Source organism: Corvus kubaryi, unplaced genomic scaffold (assembly GCF_017639235.1).
Source record: "Corvus kubaryi isolate FWS band 111438036 unplaced genomic scaffold, C.kubaryi_AGA036_p1.0 76, whole genome shotgun sequence".
Classification (NCBI taxonomy): domain Eukaryota; kingdom Metazoa; phylum Chordata; class Aves; order Passeriformes; family Corvidae; genus Corvus; species Corvus kubaryi.
The window spans coordinates 11,252,379-11,273,822 of record NW_024582063.1 but is presented as its reverse complement, the minus strand read 5'-3'; the positions used below and the strand labels follow the sequence as shown (position 1 = coordinate 11,273,822).

Genomic DNA, 21,444 nt, shown 5'->3' with positions numbered 1-21,444 from the left:
TATTTGTTCAGCTAAGCTGTCATGCATTTTACTTTGTGACAACGCATTTACATTGTGTGACAGCTGCAGTTAGACCTGTGATGGCATGCATGAGGCAAAAAGAGCAGTGCAGGCATGTGACAGAAACAATAATGCATTAGATGAACTCCTACAGAGCAAAGAAACTTTCCTGTTTCTCCCATACTTAAGCATTATCCTACTTCATAAACCAGATCCCTAATGACATGCCAGCACTTTTCTCTCTCTCTTTCTCTGCTTTTTAGCCAACCATGTAAAACAACCTGTCACTGCATCAGTTGTTCCACTGCCTGAGACACACTGGTTGAAATGCCAGAATTTAAAAACATTTGGACTTTAAATCTGTGAGACAAGTAAGAATCAATGTCATATAAAAGTCTACCAAGTATCTAAACTAGTTTGCCTGGGTGCAATCTCCCTGTACACAAAACATGACTAAATACAATCTGTTAAAGGTGACAAAAATTTGATCATATTCAGAACAACCTATAAAAGTGTCTTGTTACTAAGTAACAATAATAATAATGCCTTGCCCAAACCAACACTGTATAGGATTTTGTTCTTGCTTGTTTAGGGTCTTTAGCTTTGTTTACTGAAGTTACTAGTCACCTATAAGCTGTTGATCAAATACAGCAGGTGAGTGCACCAGACAGCAGCTTCTGGCCATCACACATGCAGAGAACCACATACCTTGCTCCTGTACTGTGCAGTAGGGATGCTCAAAACAAGATACTACTTGTCCAAATTCATGCTCTTGATTCTCAGAGATAAATCTTTTTATTCTTGCTGTGCACAGAGGAGAAGAATGTTGCCCCATGCTGGATACAGATGTGAAAATAAACTGCTACATCCACCAAGCAAGCCACTAGAGAATGTGTTGTTAAAAAAAAGAAAGGACCTTCTTCTGTATCCTGCTAGCCAGAATTTGAGTCAATGCTGTAGAACAGTCTCCTGCCTTCAGGAGCAACTAAAAAGACCCAAAAAATCTTCAAACTAGAATGTAGACAGACTGTAACGCTTGGCACTGGGGGGATGGAAGACATCACACAACCATATCATTCAAATCTGACAACTTTTACTCCCAAGTTTTACTCCCAAGAATGGTGATAACAAAAGTCAGAAGAGACTGTGGAAAGAAATCTGCTCTGGTCTTTCTCCAAAGTTACAGTCTTCACTAAATGTGTGATCTAAGCAATTTAGCTACACCATTACAACAAAAGTGGCATAGATTTACAAGGTTTACGCTTTTCAACCAAATTTAAACTTTGTTTACATTTGTTTACCGCAATTGTGTAAAGGATTTATGACCCAATATAACTTAAAGTGGGAAAACAGAAAACAGTTGAATCTGGAATACTTTATTACACATCTTGTTTTTAATAAACCTTTTAGTCTTTTGAAAGTAGGCGTTCTTTTCATTTCAAAAATTAAAGAGAAATATAAATTTATAAAACACCCCTGGGGCAGGGAGAAACAGGTATGCTGCATTATCCAAAGTTTGACCTAAACACCTGCTTTTGCAGTACGTTTTACTCAGGGATGCAAAAATGGCAACATCAATGCAAGGAAAAAAAAAAAATCTATTCCTACAAAAAACACACAGAGTTCTCCAATAAACACCAAAAAATCCAAAACAAAAACACCATAGTCTATTCAGATAGAACTGGAATATTTCATCTACTAGAATTCATCTGTGTATTTTCAACAAATTAATTTCACGTTTATAGAGCATTTTTTTCCTTTTCTGCCATGTTGTGACTGGTCTTCTGAAAGCTAATCTGAACTGTCTTTGGTCATTTGAATTGGATTTATATGCCAGTAACTTTGAAAATAAAACAACTGATGGTGTCTGAATCTTTGATTTGTCTAAACTTTTTTTTAATGGTTCTGGGGATTTTCTGTAAATATAAAATATGCCTACCAACCACCTTCAAAAAGGTAGTCTTCCTTTATATTACAGGACAACTTTTATGTGTGAACAAATTCAGCAATGCTTTTAATTTTATTTCGCAATATTATTATTAGATGATATAAAATCTGATTTTTCCAAACTGACAGGATGTTGTCTAAATTCTGTCTTTTAATTTCAGGTGATGGCTCTAGACTTAAGAGTTACATATTAGAGCATAACAATTTGGAGATACAGATCACTAGCCACTTTTAACAATACAGGCTGAAAATTTACATAAAGATTAAATATCTTCACAGAATCCATATTTTCCAAATATAACTCTTCTAATAATTTTTAACATTGCTTAGATTTGTTTTCATGAAAGAAAAGGCTTGACAGTGAATGGATTAACTTCCAGGCTGTCAGCTTACATAGACACAGCAACAGCTGAATCATCTTTTGTTTTTCCTTGGAGGTCAGAGGGCTATGGAAACATTTAGAAAAAAATCAGCCCAAACTACCGTAATTCAGATATTTTTATCCTCCCAAAACCAAACTCTTTTTTTCCACCAGCCACTTGAAATAAGTGCAGATTGATCCAACTAAACTGCTCAAGTGCTCCATGTACCAACAGATCCTTGGTTTGTGGGCAGTTTCGTGCTTCTCAGCTTTGATGGATTATTACTTCCTACTAAAGGCAGCAAGAAGACTGCACCACTCATTGCATTTTGGGGGTTAGTGGGGTGTGAGAAAAAGAAGACAGTAACACACAGTGAAATCCTATCTCCATGATATGAGAAAGAGATCATCTACTCATGTTAACTAAATCAAGTATTTAACTCAGAATGTTAAGCTCCAGAAGAACTTGGTAACTTTAGTTTAAATGAATATGGAATTTAATTTTAGAAAAAAACCAAGTAAGTAAAATTTGAACAGGAAAAAATTTATATGTAATGTTCACTATCTCATAATTAGCCTCTGTCTTTAGTAATTTAAGTAAGAAAAATTCAGTAGGAAAAGATTTCCTGTCTGGCAGACAACCCCAGTTATCCTGAAAACTACCTACAGTTCAACCAGGTACTTGGGAATCAGATCAGTACTTCCCAGTTACCTCTCACACACATTGAGACAGCCATTTTCACACTAGCCCTCTGGCAAGCTTTCCTCCTGAGCATATGAATGCCTACAGGACTATTTTTTCCCTATGGCAGGTACATTTTACAGCAAGAATAGCAGTGGATCACAGTCTATTCATAAACATGTTCTGAAACAGGTCTGTACACCTTGTAAACAAACCTGGAAGTGACTTCCTAGAGTTTATTTCTGGTTATTAAAAGATGAGTCAGAATAATAATGCAGATGATCTATTAAACAACATTCATTGTAAAATAATCTGCCACTTGCCAGGAAACCAAATTATTCTTGTTTTATACATTTATTAAATAAGCTCTGTAGAAATCAGAAATAATGGGGGATTTTGTGCAAAAGAAAAAGTACAGCAGCAAAAAAAAAAGCAGATCATGGTGAGTAGAAAACACAACATTTAAGGTTACAAATATATATATTTGGGGCATTCAGAACTCCTTGGACTTACTGCAAGTGATGTTCTTCTCACATAATCCTTTCTTTTTAAAGAGTAACTACCATGATTCTTGAAAATAGTATCTACATCTAGATACTTCTGAGGAAACTTTTTTTTTTTAAATTTAATGGGCAAATACAATTGCAAGTACAACAAGACATAGCTATTCATACTTCTTAAATGCCATACAAACATTAAATAAATATTTTACTTGCAATTTTGTTTAACAGAATAGTTTGTACATAGCAAAAGACTAAGGCGTAGGTAGTTGTGCTAGATTATAAATAAATAAAATTTTAAAAATATTAGTGATTTTAAAGCAATGCCAAGGCTAGAAATAGTTGTTTCAATCCTGCTACAAAACAGACAAGAGGCTTTAAAGACAATATGTTAAAATAAGAAGAAACAAAGACATACATTCTCTATGCATTCTTCATTTTAAAAGGGAAAGAAGAAATATATTTTTCACTTGTTTTACTACAGTGTTATTATTTTACAAAATGGGTTGGTTCTTAACATCTTCTCTCAATGCAGCCTATGTTAAGTAACTAACCAGACCATATAATTAAACAAACAAATATTGAATGCCCATGCACAGACTGGAAACGGACATATTTTTAACAGCTATTCAAGAGTCCTTTCTTTTTCCATATCTACTGGCATTCATAAATTTTCTCAGACCTACCATCTTACTTTGACTGCCTCTATGTATTAATTTAGTTCAGAAAGTCAGCATGAGCAATAATGCAATATGAGGACTTTTATTCTTTTCACTAATCAAAGATCATATATTTACCTTCCACAAGCATGTCTGGCACATCTGCTTGATATCTGGGCCCCACTCTGATTTCTCCCTTGTCTGCTAAAAGCGTTTTCAATGATGGATCATACACCAATGAATAAAAAAAAGTATCCTAAAAAAAAAAAGACACATTTGCAACAGCATAATAATTTTTAAAATTAGGTTTGTTAACTTGTAACACCTCCCATTTGGAAATTTGCACACTTGACAGAACACAGATTTGGTACATAAATCTTTATTTTACATAATACAGATGTTTCATGAGTACCTTTAAAAGCTAATTGAAACTTCTCTCATTGATAGGACTTACTTCAGAACAGAGCAATAATGAAAAGAGTCACAAAAATATATCAATGGATTTGAAGAGAATTAATGTTAACAGCTTTCTGAATTTAACATGTTTCCACTCATAAGTATCTCTACCATACTGACTTCCCATTATAAATTAGTCTCAAAAAAAAAAAAAAAAACCAAAAACAAAACACTGCCTGTGTAAATCCTTTTCAGGCACTAAAACAGTATTGGCAAATGTGGAACAATCACATAAGTATAGGCCAAGTCCTGCTCTCAGAAATATTTTTACTGATTATCAGTGGTTTGGTGTAGGAATTTAAAAATAAAGGCATGTTAATTTCAGTTACGAACCACTGTCTTCCTGATGTTATATTAAGACATTCCAAAGAAAAATATGTTTATTTTGAAGGCATTTTGCAATACAGTTATCTTTCAAATTCTTGGGGAAATTTCTTTCTCTCTGGTAAAGCTCAGCATCCTAAGTACCTTCTAGAGGAAGGTGAGGAGATACTTTCCATACAATAAAAGGAAAAAAAAAGGAAAGATTAAGGAGGAAAAAAAAGCACCATGTGAATTCTCCCTTCAGTATCGACTACAGGAAAACATCTCTATATTTTTCTTCTGTAAGATGCCGCATTGAATTACTTTAAATTAATTATTTTCTAAATACAAACATATTCATAAGAAACCTATCATTTAAGAGTGTCAATTAATTTTTTATCCAATAACATTTTAAAATCAGTGTTTTGAGCAACTAATTTTTCTAAGCTATTTTTCAAAATAAGATCTTCAAAGTGTTGTTTGTCCATTTATTAAAAATGCAGCTGTAAAAGAAAATTAAACCCATCCTAATATTTAATAGAAACCACAATTACCTCTTTCTCCAGGTATGACAGCACAGATTCTGTCTCATTCAGAAGTGCAACACTGCATTTTCCCCTACAGAAAGACAAGCAAGAACAGCTGCTTAGTAAAAAGTTCAAATTTCAAGTAAAGAGTTTTTTGTAAGAAAACAATCCAGATATACCTTAATCTTCTACACTAAAAATATAAAAATATTATAAAATATAAAAATAAACATTGCCATACTTTAAAAATACCAAAATTAACATCAAAGCATCAAAATAAATGGCTGTATTGACCCGAGCATTCAAATACATACAAACTGGGATATAGTTTCAGTAATGGAGAAGCAAAGAAAGAGAAGAGGTACAATGGCAAACAATACATACACATATAATTAATAAAAAGGCCTGGATTAAAGAAACACCAGTCCAAGTGACTTATCTCCAGTATTTTTAGTATATAATCTGAAAACAAACAACCCAACTGGAAAGAACATAAGGTTTTACCTTTGAGGCTGTAAAAACAAAGCACTTTTCTCTTTTGAATGGAACTATTTTTAATAATGAATCATGGAATTCTATTAGTTTCTTCTACGCCCACATTAAAGTGCTAACAACCGCGTTTCTGTGCAGCCTCCTGTTGCTCAGCAGTGGTACAGACCTGCCCATGTGTAACACAAGTAGTCAAAGCAATGGGAGTTTGACCCCACCGCCCTCACCCCCTTCTCATCCCCATCTCCCCCAGCATTGCCTTGCCTCAAATTCCTCTGTCTCCAGCTTCTCTGCAGAATAACCTGCAGAATTATTTTTAACAAATGGTATTTTAAAGAAACACTCATGGATGTGGATGAAAAATTTAAAGTGTGCTGAATCGTCTTGGTAACAACTTGCATTTTTATGTTACCATTTACAACTGAACGACCATTTTATACATATATATGTATGTACGTATGTGTGTATATATATGAAGATATATTTGTTACCCCTTACATACAGCACCTCGTATTTCATGCACCTAAATTTTACTCAGTTTAGTTGGTATTTGCCAGGAGGTTCCTGTGCCCTTATACATACCGTTACAGGAACTATGCCCCAACAACCATCTCCCATCTTCCCTCAGGGAACAGACCAGAATACAAATAGAGAAAAAGTAATTGTTTGAAGACACCATCTTCATTTTAAGATAACACCAAAGCAGGTATTGTAAAAACCTGTCGTTCAAGTCAGGGAATGCTGACTCTAAGCTCAACCAGAGGCATTAGAAGCCAATTGCTAATGGCCGATCATTAAGTGAACATAGCCAGCTAATGCCTTAATCACTGCCACTGCACATCCTGGGAAAGGGGGATAAGCCACACATTACCTCCGGAATTCCTCCTCATTGTCATACCTGTCAGGAGAACCACATCAACAAAGAGAAATGATGGGAAGAGGAGAAAGAAAGCCTGAGCACAATAAACAGCGGAGGAAAAGCCTCCTGCAGTGGAGAAGTAGAAAACCTCCTCGATACCCCATTTCCTTGACGGTGCTTTTGAAACCTTTGGCTTTGATAATTCCAGAGCCTTCACTTCTAAAAATTAATTATGCTGTAGCACGAAGTCAGTTTTCCAACTTTATTTTAATATTTTATTGGGGTTTTTAATGTAAAAGGCTAACCAGGAGTATACCTTTCCAGTCTGCTTCTATTCCATAGAGGTCTAGTATGCTCTCTCTCTCCACTACAGCCTGCCCTTCTTTAACTCCAATTACCACAGAGGCATTCACTGCTTCACTGCCATCGCGACTGCAAGAGTATTTTATTGACCGACCTCATCTTTTATTGCTGGTCCGTTAAAAAATTCATTTTATTTCATTAAGACACAAGATTAGTCCCTGCAGCATGTCTTCTAAGTGAGTGAATTTCTGTTGGACGTTACATTTCTTTGTACAGCACTTTAACCATCTAACGGCTGGAGCCACAGAGGTTACAGAGGTAATGTTTTGTATGCATATATGACCTCTTACTGCAGGGACTTGTGTCTCAATAAAGACAGTACTAGAACTGCAGCAGACACTAAAATAAAAATAAAAAAACAACAAAACTCACATTTGAAAACAGGTAAATCACAGATTTTTTTCTAATTTTGACTCTCTATATTACAGTTACCCATTTCTGTAATCTAGAAACCTGCAATACTTAATATAAGTGATTTAGAATCTTTACCAAACTTATAAAAGCTTCTGTTTATGTAACTCCTCTCTTTCTTTCCCATCGGAGGAAAAGCTTCTCTGTCTAGTTGCAAATGCCCTGCTGGGTTGAACCAAGCATCTAGTTAATTGTATTGTTTCCAGCACCCCTCAGTCACGGATGCTAAGGAAATAACTTAAGTGAATATGGATTTGCAGTAATATGCCCCTTAATATTCTCCTACCACCACTGCACTTTTCACCCTTTCTTCAATACTAATAATCAAAAAGCCCTGGAGAAAAAGTTAATGTCATTTAAACCACATTACAAGGCGACTTGGGAGTAATTTCTTTAAGGGATGTTTCTGAAAACCCATAGCTTCTCTGGATTTAAAAACAATATTTTCCTCCTTACAGAGTTCTGGAGCTTGATTCCTTAATGTTTGTAAATAATTTCAGAAAATTGGGACAGAAAGAGCTATATCAAATAAATAATCAATATAACAGGATAAAATCTGACTATTCTAAACTAGACAGAGAAAAGAAAGGGGGAGCTAGCTACCTACAAAAACAAATGAAAGAGCGTGTACGCTGCATTTACCAGATTATGAAATCAGTCACACACCAAAATAAAATTATACTCTCTTCTTTCAGAAATCCTACTGTCTGTGCAATTTGAGTATTACTTAGACTGAAGGCATACAATGCCACAGTTTCATTGTTCTATTGGAGTCTCCTGCCTGAAATCTGTCACTAAACTGAACAAAACTCAGGTAAAAACTACAAAGAGCTGGCTTTAAAAAAATAATTAAATAAATAAATGAAGAGTTGTCTACTGTTTTTTCACGTATGAAACCTTCCTCCTCTTATGTGACTCTGATTGTCTGATCTAAGCTGTATTCCTCCAACAAGCAGCATTCTTGACTTAACTGGTATCACCAAGGTGAATTATTAGTTAACAGCATCAGAGGGTCTTGATGTTAAGATGACATATCTGGTTTGGTCCTTTTTCTCAAATTAAAAATATTCAGAAAATTTTTTTTATTTCCTACAGAATTAGGCAAAATTTATCTTGTAGGAATGTTGAGGGAAAGTTTCAGCAACCTCAGCAATACACAAACAGCAAACAAAAAAGTAAGTTAGCTTTTATGTCTTCATTACAATTTAATTTTGATGAGATTAAGTTGCGCCTCCAGAATTCTTTCTGCTCTTAGATGTACTTCATATTTAAACTGGTCATAAATAAAGAGTTGTTCCATTGAGCTGACAACTATGTCAACAAAACTTATTATATTATTAAATCAGACAGCAACAAAAAGTAATTTAGAGGTCTTGCAGTAAAAGGAGACAATAAAACTTGACTGTATATATGTGCTCATGGTATTTGCCAGCTTCTATCACATAAAACACTTAGGATTGAATTTCTTCACCTGTCCTAGTAGCCAGAGCCACAACTCATAACTTTTTTCTTTAAAGCATTAATCATGTGAAAGCTCTTTTCACATGCAACACCTTTCTTCACTCTCATTTGTTAGAAGCTTTTGTCTGCTTGTAAGTTTTTTTTGTATGTCCCAGGTGACTTCACCAGTGGGTTGACGATTCCTGATCATTTACACCCATCAGCTAAGGGATGCCTGACAAGCTATTTTTCCATGCATACAACCTACTTCCATACCCCAGGGAAGCCCTTCTGTTACAATATAGAAATGAGACTCACTCTCTCTCTTCACAAAAATCATACTATAGAAAAAGTGCCTTAATGATTTTTGTAGGAAAGGATTTCTTCAACAGCCGAAAGCTAGGACCATACAGTCCCAAAACCAAACCTCTAACCATCTACAGCTGAAACCTCAAAGCACAGAGACACTAGTGAGGATTAAAAGGAAATGGTAAGAAATACTAGTCATCATGTTAGATAGAAGTCTCATTGTGGGGAACATAAGGATTTGTTTTCCTCCCCTCCCTGTTTTAGGGAACTATATTACCTTGGATGGGTGGGGGACTGTTTACTGCGGAACAAAGAAAAGGAGAATTAAATTCTAACAAATAAATGACAGCTTTGTGAGACTTTTTGAGTTTCAGTAAGGACCTAATGAAAATCAACATTCTACGTGAGATGTCAGTTACCATGCCAGTCCTGAAGTAGAGACTTCACAGAGAGTAAGCTAAGACCTAAGAGATCTTGAAAACTAAAGACAAAAAAGTACCATATTTCAGTGAGACCAAATAGAGGAATGAAAAACGTGGGAACATACTTTAGACAAGATTCTGACATCAATATTTAGATGAGAAAAGGACAAGACTGCCCTTACTAAGCTGTTACAATGAAGGCAAAAGATGATGATAACCAGCTCAAGAATTACACCAGACAATGTTATGAAAAGACTTCAGTATAGTCTGGTTAAACAACCTAGAGCAAAACACCAAACTGCCCAGAAGATACACTTAAATGCCTTCTTGTTTGCACTGTCTGGGTAATTGTTCTTTAAAGACCTTTTTCTCAAAGTACTCAAAAATATAGATTAAAATCTCTACCTACATTTTTAAAAAGCTGATGCAAACATTTCTATTTTAAAACTATCAAAATGAATCGAAATCAACAGCAACTTCTTCATTTTTTTACAGTCCCTGTTGGTTTCAGTGATGCCATGAAGATTTTTTTGCCTTTTCTTTTATACCCCTGTTATACCTTTTTACAACTTCTGTATTCTTAGTGCTTTTTGCCTACATTCTTGGACTTGTTTGTCAAGCTGAGAGACTAAACATTTTAGAAGCTTCGTAGGTAGGGGACCAGACCCCAAGGTCCTCTCCAGAACACATTCTGTAAACTAAGATAGAACCATCCAGGGGAAAGCTCCTTGGGGAGGGGGGCTCATTCAAGCGTCTCATTGGGGAATTTTTGATAGATATGCTAATTAGTAAAACCCATAATGTTATACCAGATCTTTTGGGAGTGTGCATTTCGGTGCATTTGACCTGGACATGTGCACCTAAGGATCCTTAAAATAAATACCAAGGTAAAATCCCTTTTTCCCTTTTAACTGTGTATGACTCTTGATTTTAAGACCAGGAAAAGGCATCATCAGCACACCAGTGGAAAGCCTCTACAATTCCTGTTCTGCTGTTCTTGCAGGCTATTTCTTCACATTTTCACCAGATGAGTAAGACAGCCCATGAGATACTAATTTTTTTAAAATAAGGATTTCTTGGAACAGGAGGTATGCAAAAAAAAAAAAAATACAGAAAGAAATGATGAGAAACAAAACACCTGCTGCCTGCTAACCAGCATGAATGATAGGAGCAGAGAAAGGCAACCTCATGGGTTCAGTACCATGCCAATGAAATCTCCTATTGGAATGAAGATGTAGCCTATGACAATGACACAGTGCAAGAACTCTGAACTCATTGCTCTGGGTTCCCACCAAGTCAATGAAATTTTAAATGCATTGCTAATTCAGATACAAGCGGCAGAAAGAAAAAAACACATGCAGGCATGACCCCAGAGACTTGGAAATAACAATTATTAATTGCTCTCCTGAATATGACAGAATTATGTTGGATGATTTTGTACAGATATATACCAATTGTATCTTGATGATCTGCATCAAGAAATGTTAGTGTCTTGGTAGACATTTGGAACACAGAAGCATGAGTCACTAGCTAGACAGTCTGAAAATAAAATAACAGGAAAGAATATTAGGAAATATTATGCTTGTGAGAAAAATCTGATTTGATTTTAACATATGTTGTTACTTCAGTGACAATCAGAGATTAAACTAAAATGAAGGTGCATAATGAAGAGGGGTAGAAAGGAGCAGGTGCAGGAGTAGAACTCAAGAGTAATCTTTCTCATATCCAGCATAAAGGGAGAAAAGAAGGAGTGGGAAAGGTACAGATACTAAGTAAAGAAAGAGAGAGCTACCTGAAATAACAGTACTTTTTTTCCTGAACTCTCTTAAATGAGAAAGTGTCCTGAAGATTTCCAATGAAACATCCAGTTTGAGCCAAGTCTCGATCCCTTACAAGCAGCCTAAATTGCAATGATGATCACCAAACCACAGAGTGGGAACTGTGGAGCTCAAAGAGCTTCTACTAATTATATGAAATTGATTCCCCAGTCACTGGAAGCCAATATTAAGAGTACCTGTGCATTTTACTTTGAAGCACAGTTTAATTAAGGGGCACAGAATGATGCTGGCAGACACATACCAATGTCTTTATAGCAAATTTCAAGTTCACAAGACTGCAAAGAGATTAACTGGAGAGCAAGCTATTGCTTAACACTAAAAACAAAAAAACCCCCATCATCATAGTGATTTAAACCTGTAATAGATCCCTAACTACATTTTGACTTTTAAAATATTCAATCAAAATTTGGAATTGACAAAAAAATTTTTCTGCATTGTATTGATTCATAATGAATTGGCTCAAGTTTGTCTCTGTTCATTTACAGAGCCATCTCAAACATGAAGAAGAAAACCCAAACGAAAACCAAAAGTATTTGCTAGGTGACTACTACTGGGATCTGCGCCTCTGACAAAATAATGCCAATCTTCTGAAGAGTACAAGATTGTGTATCTGTGGCCAAAAGATAAATCAATAAACTTGATATTATCTGATTAATACATGCTTGATCAAATAAAATTAAAAATAGAATGCATGGCAAACTGATTTATGCACATCTAAATGAACTAGTAAATGCCTGGCATCTGAACACATGCACAGATCATATGCATGGCCCAGGATTTTTATACTGAGTGTGGCTTTTAGTCAAAAAATTCAGTTTTAATTAGAGCTAGAGTGCTAATTTTGACCACTTGAAATTGGTAACATTTACAGAGCAATCGTGCCCAGCTGACATGGATTTAAAAGTAATTAAAAGGTAAACATTTTCTTGATGCAGCCATAGTAAAACTACATATTTTGATATCTCAAAACAAGCATAACTGTAGATGTACTTGCTGTAAACTGGAAACTGCATTGTTGCAAACTCAAGTCATTGATATATTTTCTCTAGGGACTAATTCATGCTTAAAAGTAAAAAAATTGTTCCCTTTTAGCACAGCAGCAGTGATGCACACGAATTGAACAAAACCACAGGAGGCTGGTTAGGAATGATTTTTCATACAGTCATGAAACTATTTAGGTTGGAAAACACTTTTAAGATCATCAAGTCCATTACAAGTTGCCCAGCTCGGAAGCAACACACATCACTCCATGCAACTGAGCATAAAAGTTTTGCACCATATGAAAGGCTCCTACTTTGTAATTATATCACTACAGGGAAATATGTACTGATTTTCAGATATTTAAGTGACAGTTTTCCACTGATAAATATACTTTTTTTTACACTGTTACTAGTACTGGCTATTGACCACATCTGAAAACAGAATTCTCTCCTAGACTGAATTTTCATTTTAATTCAAGTAAGAATATTTTGAATCCTATTGGGGAAAAAAAAAAAAAAAAAAGTCAGACATGCTTCAAAGGTCCCTTTCCTCCAAATAAACTCAATCCAGAAAGGAAGAATACTTTGCTCAACAATCCAAATGAGCAGGTAAGCATATACCTATGCAAAACAAATTCATTCCTTATCCAGTCTGATTCATGCCAGAAAATAATCAGGCTTATAAGGCTCATAGTAAGCTTTTAAAAAGTAGCTAAAATTTGTATATAAACCCACACACCCTGTATGCAGAAACGTCTAGTTTGCCAGGAATGCCAAACCTAGAAATCCTGCAGTAATACCACTAAATTCTAAAGTGGCCTGTCTTGAAAAGCAACACTATAAAATGACCTGCCGTATCTATCTTGAGCTTCAGATCATTTGTTGTGTTTTGAATGAAGGAATCCCACATTCAGAAGAAAAGTATTTCTCTAAATCTCAGTTTTATCACCCAACTTTCTTTTTTGCTGTTCTTTCTTCTTCATGATCTCATCAGGACTCACTAATATTGATACTTCAAACAACTGAGTCATTTATAACACATCTAAAAAGCATCACACTGATACAGTTTGTAAGCATGGCATGTTCTTATAAACTGCACGTTCTTAAGCTGCTTTTTCTGCTATGCCTACAAAGTGGTACCAATCAAAGTTCCTTTAGTCTGCCCAAGAGCAAGGGTACCATTAAACAACAGCCAAAAACACAACCAACAAAATAACACAAAACCACCATCACCAAACAATTAAAACAAACAAAACACGAAACTAAAAAAAAAAATTAACACTGTGTTCTGGACTGCATTACTGATCAGAATAATGTCAAAAGAGGGAAACCAAGGCCCTTATAGACTAATATTTTAGAAGTTCAAGTACACTTTTTTGTATGCTTGCATATAAAAATATGCAGAAGGTCCAAATTTCTTAATCAAAGTTGGAGAACTCTTCTCATGATCTGACTATTTGGATGCTCTTTAATGTCACAAATGCACAGTCATTCTGCAAAAATACTCACATTCTCCCCAATCATATTAATCAGCTTTTAATATAGCTATCTTATGCAATCACAATTTTTAAAAGGCTCATGAAGTCCTTTCTGTGTTGGAACAGAAGCAATAAACCAAGCCTAGACCATCTTAAGATAGTTTGGAGGGTTCTTTTCTTGGTTTTGTCTTTTGTTTGTCAGTTTTTAAAATACAGGGTATGTGTAAAAAGATTTCAGAATCAAAGCTCAGAAAGTGTTTCTGAGTTAAAGGCCATAGGTGCACAGAAAACTTGAATTTGCTGTTTATGTCAAGCAACAAATATGATCCTCTAAAAAGCACAAGAAACACTTACTTCATCCAATTGCAGATTGAATAAACACTCCCTATTAAAGATTACAGTGCAAATTTACTAGTTTTTGAACAAGCCCCATAATGACAAACATCGACATAATGCACAGATATCCTGCACATGTAAAATTAAATGCAAGTATTTTTTTTTTTTTCTGAAGGGGGTGGGGGGTGTTATTGCAGTATAAAGCAGCCCAAAAGATTCACCCCTGATTTTCTTATGACATCTGAGAGTGCTTGACTTATGTATGCTTTCCAAACACTTAAAATATAATCGTCATCACCATCTTACCTAAAAAAAAAACCCACGACCCCAAGACTAAAACACCATATAAGCAAACAAGAAATAAGCAAAGGTATTGAAATGGTAAGATGAACCTTGATGTATAAATAAATGCTGCTTCACTATTCATAAGAAATATTAAACTTTAGAGCAATTACAAATTAACTTAGAAGCTAATGCAATCTTTTACAACACTCTAAACATGTTTAATACCTATTAACTCTTGAGAGCTTAAGAGTGAAAAATAAATATAAAGCCCAAATCACAAGTCAGACAACCCAGTGCATCTCCAAAAAGATAACCATTTGCAGATTTTTATACAAGGACCCACTTCTCACTACATGCTAAGTTTTACGGTGAATTTTACAACACTGGCAAACAATTTCAACTTCCTGACAACTTTCACCATTTTTCCCCCCATAACTTTTCATGCCTTTCCAAAATGCTGTATTTGATAATGCTCAAACCTCTGAAACCCCATGTACACAGCACTGGCTCAACTCAGCCCCTCTCTGGGATGGCACTGCTTATAGGAGCCACCTGCACCAATCCTGGGTGCATTCACTGCGTGACATTAATCAAGGAGGGTGGCTCAGGGAGTCCAGCTGGCAGGACAGCTGTGACAAAGACGTGGGATTACGGAGTCTGGCAAAACTGCACCTGTAATATGCAGGGATTATGAAAGAAAGAGATAATCCACTGGAGGGGTGTTACTGACTGCACACATTTGAGCAGACAGGGGAGGCAATAATTTCACTTGTAACTTGACAAGTGGGCACGAAGGTAACAAGCCTTGTCTTTGATCCCCAGACTGATGCATGAACTTGTACTGTACCACACACCATGACTCCAGAACAGTGCTGCACCCAGCTAGGCAATTCCACCTTCTGAAATACATTCCACTGCAAGAACTCTGTCCACAAGGCAGCACTGCCATGTTTGATTACTACTACAATACCTACTACTAATTTTTTTCTAAATCTGGCTCTTTGGGTGCTTTTTATGCCAAAATTTATACTGCTCCCTAAAGCTACTGAAATGGCATAGTGACACCTAATTTAAGGGGAGACAAGATGAAGTCTAAAAAATCCCAGCATTTCTAACAAAACAAATTACATATAATAAAAGTTACATATAATGTATATACAATAAAATAAAAATATCAGAATAAGGAATGAAACTGTATTTCACTAATACAAGAGCAAACAAATGGCATCAGAATTATTCAAAACCCACCGTTGCAGACCAAAGAGCTTCAGAATTAGACATGCACATAAAAGAAATCTAACCCACTAAAGTAACTGCAAGGTAACTCAACTACAAAGTAACAGCAACAGGTGTATAAATGAGACATCACTGTATTTGGAATTGTGAGCTAGAATAAAAGTAACCTTAGTGATAGGATTTTTCAGAGGGGAGGAGGTATAATTTCCTCTGCCATTCAGTTTGAAAAATGTAAAAAGGATAAAGTTAAGAAGACAAAACAAAAGCAGCAAAACCATATTAGTAAAAACTAAATAAAAACGTACTAGGTAAAATTCTTTTATTCCTTAAATGACAACAAAAAGGCAATTACACTCAGATACTCTTCTTGGCTGAAGATGTCATGAAAAGTTCAAGATCTGTAGCTGCCAAAAACCTCCTCCATTCTCTTAAAATTGACTTAAAACTTTCTCCTGTCCCTTCCAGAGGGGTTGAGGTTTTTGTGTTCTTACTCTTGAGAGAGCTGATCTCCAACCTCCCATCTCCACTCCATACCACAGTGTCATTTATTCCTGTAAATCCAGTTTTTCCTATCTCAGGGCTAAACTGCAGGTGCTTAGAGCAAAGGCCCACATCATGGAGCTACCCTGGCTTTTTTATTGCACAAATATCCCCTCGCTTTCTATATGGAGGCAACCGGCTTGGTAGACCAGTGACAAAAGAGAATGTCATTGAACCTGACTTGAGCAAGGCCTGCAGTGTTCCAGTGTCCTTCAAGCAGATTGGAAACACATGGACTAGATAAGTAGACAATTAAGCTTGGAAAAAAACATCAGACTGAAAAGGCTGTGGTGAGTGATACAAAGTCCAGCTGGCACCTGGTTACTGGGGGCATTCCCCAATTGCTGACCCTGGAGCAAACAGTTTAATATCTTTATTAACCTGAATACACTTTCAACAAGTCTGCAGACGATATTAAACTGGATTTGTTCACTCTTAAGGTATGACAACTAAAGGGAGAAATTCTACTGCTTTGTTCAATTAGCTAATGAAAAGATAGATAACTAAGATGGAGCCAGGCTCCTTTTGGAGAAGTACGGTGATAGGACACAAGGCAGTAGACACTAAATTTCAGCAAGTGAAATCCCAAACAGATGACAGGGAAAAAAAATTCACAACAGTCATCAAACACTGAAACAGACACCCAGAGAGGCCGTGATATCTGCATCCTTGAGTATTCTGGAGTGAAAAAATGATGGAAGAAAGTTAGAGGAGTACCACCTTCTCAGTATTTCTATTATCTTTACAGGATGAGCTAATTACTAAAAGTTAAGAAAACTACTGAGAATCACAGAATGTGAACACAGTAAGTTAAAAAGCTAAATAAGGCATATTTTATAGTGTATTTGCCTTCTTGTTTCTTTTTAAAACAGAGTTAAGGTTGCTGAAACGTCATTATCTACATCAAGCTTGTTCCAGAATTTGTTTGGTAAAGGTCTTAGTAACACGTGACAGCACAGTCCTACAACATTCATCTGTTCTGAAAAGTAGATGCAAGTCATCACTCTGCTTTTGCCTGCTGTGCTGTGTGGCATGTACTATGAATTCACGTGTTTTTCTGCCTTCTTTGTGAACTGTGCACTGGAGAACCTCTATTGTATTTGCTCCCCGAGTTGTAAGGTGAGAAGACATTTACAATACTTCTTCTATGTAATCTTCCCTCTGCAAGGAGAATACCTTATTTCAATATCTAAATGTCAAAGTAAGTAAAAGAAACTGCACAGGATTATTATCTCCATGCTATAGTTGGAGCAGCAGAAAATTGACAGTTAAATGACTTTCTCAAACTCAGAACAAGTAGCTGAATCAAGCACAGAAAATTAATACAAAATTTTCCAACTTCCAGTTTTTGTGTTGTCAGTGAGAGAGAGAAGCAACATCTCTGTGGTGCCCAGTGACAGGACCCAAGGGAGTGGCCTGAAGCTGTGTCAGGGGAGGTTTAGGTTGGATATCAGGAGAAGGTTCTTCACCCAGAGGGTGGTTGGGCACTGGAAGAGGCTCCCCAGGGAAGTGGTCACAGCACCAGGCAGCCTGGCAGAGCTCAAGAAGCGTTTGGACTATGCTCTCAGGCACATTGTGTGACTCTTGGGGATGGTCCTGTGCAGGGCCAGGAGCTGGACTCAGTGGTGCTTGTGGGTCCATTCCAACATATTCAGTGTTTACGTGATTTGAATATTCCGTGATTATGTGATTTGCCAGTAAGAGAGAAAATAAATATGCACATACAAAGTGTTTCTGCTGTTGGACAATATCTACTTTTTTTTGGTAGCCTTTAGACATTTATGGTCTGAAATAGCTGGGGGCAGCTGGATGTAATGAGAAAATGAAAATTTGTTAAGAATGCAATGTGAGAATGCATTGTTTCACCCTAAACTAGACTCCCCCCATCACTGTGCTGTTTCTTTTCCATTTCTAGATTTATCATCCACTCTTCCCAACACAAAAAAAAGCTTTCTTGACTGCTAAATAGATGATGACATGAGCACCTAGGTCATTTACAGAAAGAAATCAACAAACACTTTTCGAGCTTTAGCAAGCTTCTTCCCTACATTAATATTAAAGGCAATTTAAAACAATACTTGAAATGTTTCTGCAACATTTAGCCAAACTCAAGTCATGGCTTCTTCACATTCTGAAGTTGGGGCAATTTTAATTTTACATGCATGCAGCCCTAAACTGCAGATCTGACCACTGAGCCACTGCCTCCTTTCCAAACCCATCTGCTGTTTCCCTGGCCAGACAAAATGGTCAAGGCTCAAACATCAAGTAACAGAAGGAAAAAACAAAGGCGCTTCCAAAGCAGTTCATGGGACAACCTGGACCAACTCAGCCAAGACCAACAGCGCCCTTTTGCAAGGCTGAAGCATTCAAGCAGGTGGGCTACTGGCAGGCAATCCACCCAGCAGAACACACAGAGAAATTGTATTTACTACTTCTTACCTGATATGCGTTGCTGGTAGGGACTCATACTGGCGAGAAAGGAAAAGCTCTCTGTGCTTCAACTGATGTTTCTGTTTATCAGTCAAATCAACCTCAATTGTAGTTTCAGACTCTTCTTCAACTTCTTCTGCAGAGAAGCAGAGCGTAGGTCGAAATTAACTCTGTTGCATAACATCATTGCAACCATTTCATTTGACATCCCCCCCACCCCTTAGCAACCTCCTTTAGTATTTCAAAGAAAAGATGAGTTTAACAAGACTACAGTTTATGTAACTTGACAGAATGTTAAGTATTTTGAATTATACACTTCTACTTCAACTCTTTAAAAAAATTATGCTCCTCTCCTACTGTACTACGCATTGATGTCTTTCACACAGTTTAAGAACAATCCTGTCAACATTACTCATTCTTTTTTCGTCTTCTTTCCTGTGTTTTTTTCTCTTGCTTGTTGACCAGTTTTGGGTTTGACTTTCTCTTGCCAGTATTACTACTACTAAAACTTTTACAGAAGTCCTGGAGGAAAGCACACTTTCTATGAACTGAAATTTACTACACATAATTGCAGTCTAAGACTGGAAAATCAGTCTAAGAAAACTGAAAAAGCCTAGTGTCTTCTATTATTCCATTACCTTCTTAGATACTGACAACAAACGCAGTGTGTTAAATTTGCATATTTAAATAAGATTTAAAGTTATTTCTCTTTTAAGCAAGACAGGAAGAAATAAAAAGCAGATACTAGATAGAACCACATATAGAGTTGAAGGGCAATGTTCCCAGTGCTTGCTAACATGTAACACAATGGCAGGCTCTCCAAAAGACCTATCCTGGGATCTTGATGGCTGAAATCTGCCTTCCTAGTGGATTTTTGGGACATGTGGAACCTGAATCTGGACTTCCTCTAGCATCCCAAAAAGGGCAAAAAGTCTCTCTGAATAAGGGATGCAAAAATACAGACCTTTTAATAACTTCTCAAACTTTTCTGCCTGGTAAATTATCCATCACCTACAAAACCAGGTGTAGTTTACAAAACATTTCTCAGAAACTCAACAACAGAACCTCAGCATGAGATAGTATTTCACGTAACTACCTACAACAGAGGACCTCACCCTCTCTACTAATAATAACCATTTTTACAACCAACCTACAGACACTATTTCAAAATGAAGCCTGCCTGAACCCTCATAGCAACCACAGTTCTCTCCAAATGCAACACTACTACTTTTTTTAATCATGCCTGTGTGTAGTCAATTCCACTTCTAACAGTTCTTTTCATAAAAGTGATATAACAACACACCCTGATATAACCAACTTCTTCAAACCCAATTCTACTTTAGGTCTATCTTGCTGTAGACACCCCCACCCCCTTCCTTGTTTTGGCATATTTTGTGGAGAGAGAGAACAAGAGAACAAAAATGAAAACAAGAATTTCGCCCATCTCACCTGACAACCCACAACTTCACCGACACATGGACAGGTTCAAGCCAGACTATAACTCAATTTTGAATTATTTTGGCATCTATAATACTGATGATGAATAAATCTTTACAAAAATCTATGCCAAGGCAAAGCATTTTTTAATTAGGCAAGTAATTATTTTAAAAAATATTAATTTGTGTTAAAAGGTTCATGTTTTGCTGGTTTTGGCTGGGATACAGTTAATTTTCTTCACAGTGGCTAATGTAGGGCTGTGTTATGGATTTTTGCTGGAAACAGTGCTGATAACACAGGGATGTTTTTGTTATTGCTGAGCACAGGTTACCCAGAGCCAAGGCCTTTTCTGTTCCTCATAGCACCCCACCAACAAGGAGACTGGAGGGGCACAAGGAGCCGGGAGGGGACACCTGACCCCGACTGACCAAAGGGATGTCCCACACCACATGGCATCATGAGCAGCATATAAAGGTGGGGGAAAGAAGAGGGAAGTGGGGACATTCAGAGTGATGATGTTTTGCCTTCCCAACTCACTGCTGTGTGTCACAGACCCCGGCTGTCCTGGGGATGGATGAACACCTGCCTGCCGGTGGGAAGCAGTGAATAATTCCTTGTTTTACTTTGTTTACTAATTCCAATTCTCTCCCCCATCCCACCTGGGGGAGTGAGCCAACAGCTGTGTGGCATTTTGCTGCTGGTTGGGGTTAAACCACACCAATGTTTCCAGCAATTAATTTCTACAACTGTTTATTACAATAAGTGACCATTGCAAGATACATTTTGATTTCCAATTTCAAGCGTTAATGTTTCTTTTAGTTACCTTGTGTTTGGGGTTTTTTGCTAAGTAATTCAGGCATCCAAACCCAAGTTTGGTCAACATATAAAAAAGCATTTGACTGTAGATAAGGCACAAAACACAGGACAATATGGGCTGATATTCCAGAGTTTAAAACAGCTTTAGACAGCTACACTCATCTCAATATCTTTCTCAAGTAAGAATTTAAATTAAAAAATCAAGAAGAAAACCCACCACCTTGAATCAAATTTATTGCACTAATCTTACATAAGACATGAAAATGCTGATCCAAGAGCCTGAAGCTTAAACCAAATGTCTCTTAGACCGATCTCTTAAAACACTCCAAACCTAAACATG

The 21,444-nt window shown here is 36.5% G+C and overlaps 1 protein-coding gene across 1 annotated transcript in view; it reads right to left on the bottom strand.

Moving 5' to 3' along the window:
• MTA3 (metastasis associated 1 family member 3) overlaps window positions 1–21,444 on the bottom strand; it is a 130,207-nt gene that overhangs the window by 90,259 nt on the left and 18,504 nt on the right. The window contains exons 3-5 of the mRNA XM_042051561.1: window positions 18,861–18,987; window positions 5,463–5,526; window positions 4,288–4,405 (exon numbers count right to left, since the gene is read on the bottom strand). Coding sequence (XP_041907495.1) covers window positions 4,288–4,405; window positions 5,463–5,526; window positions 18,861–18,987 — 309 coding nt within the window. The remainder of the gene's footprint in view (window positions 1–4,287; window positions 4,406–5,462; window positions 5,527–18,860; window positions 18,988–21,444) is intronic.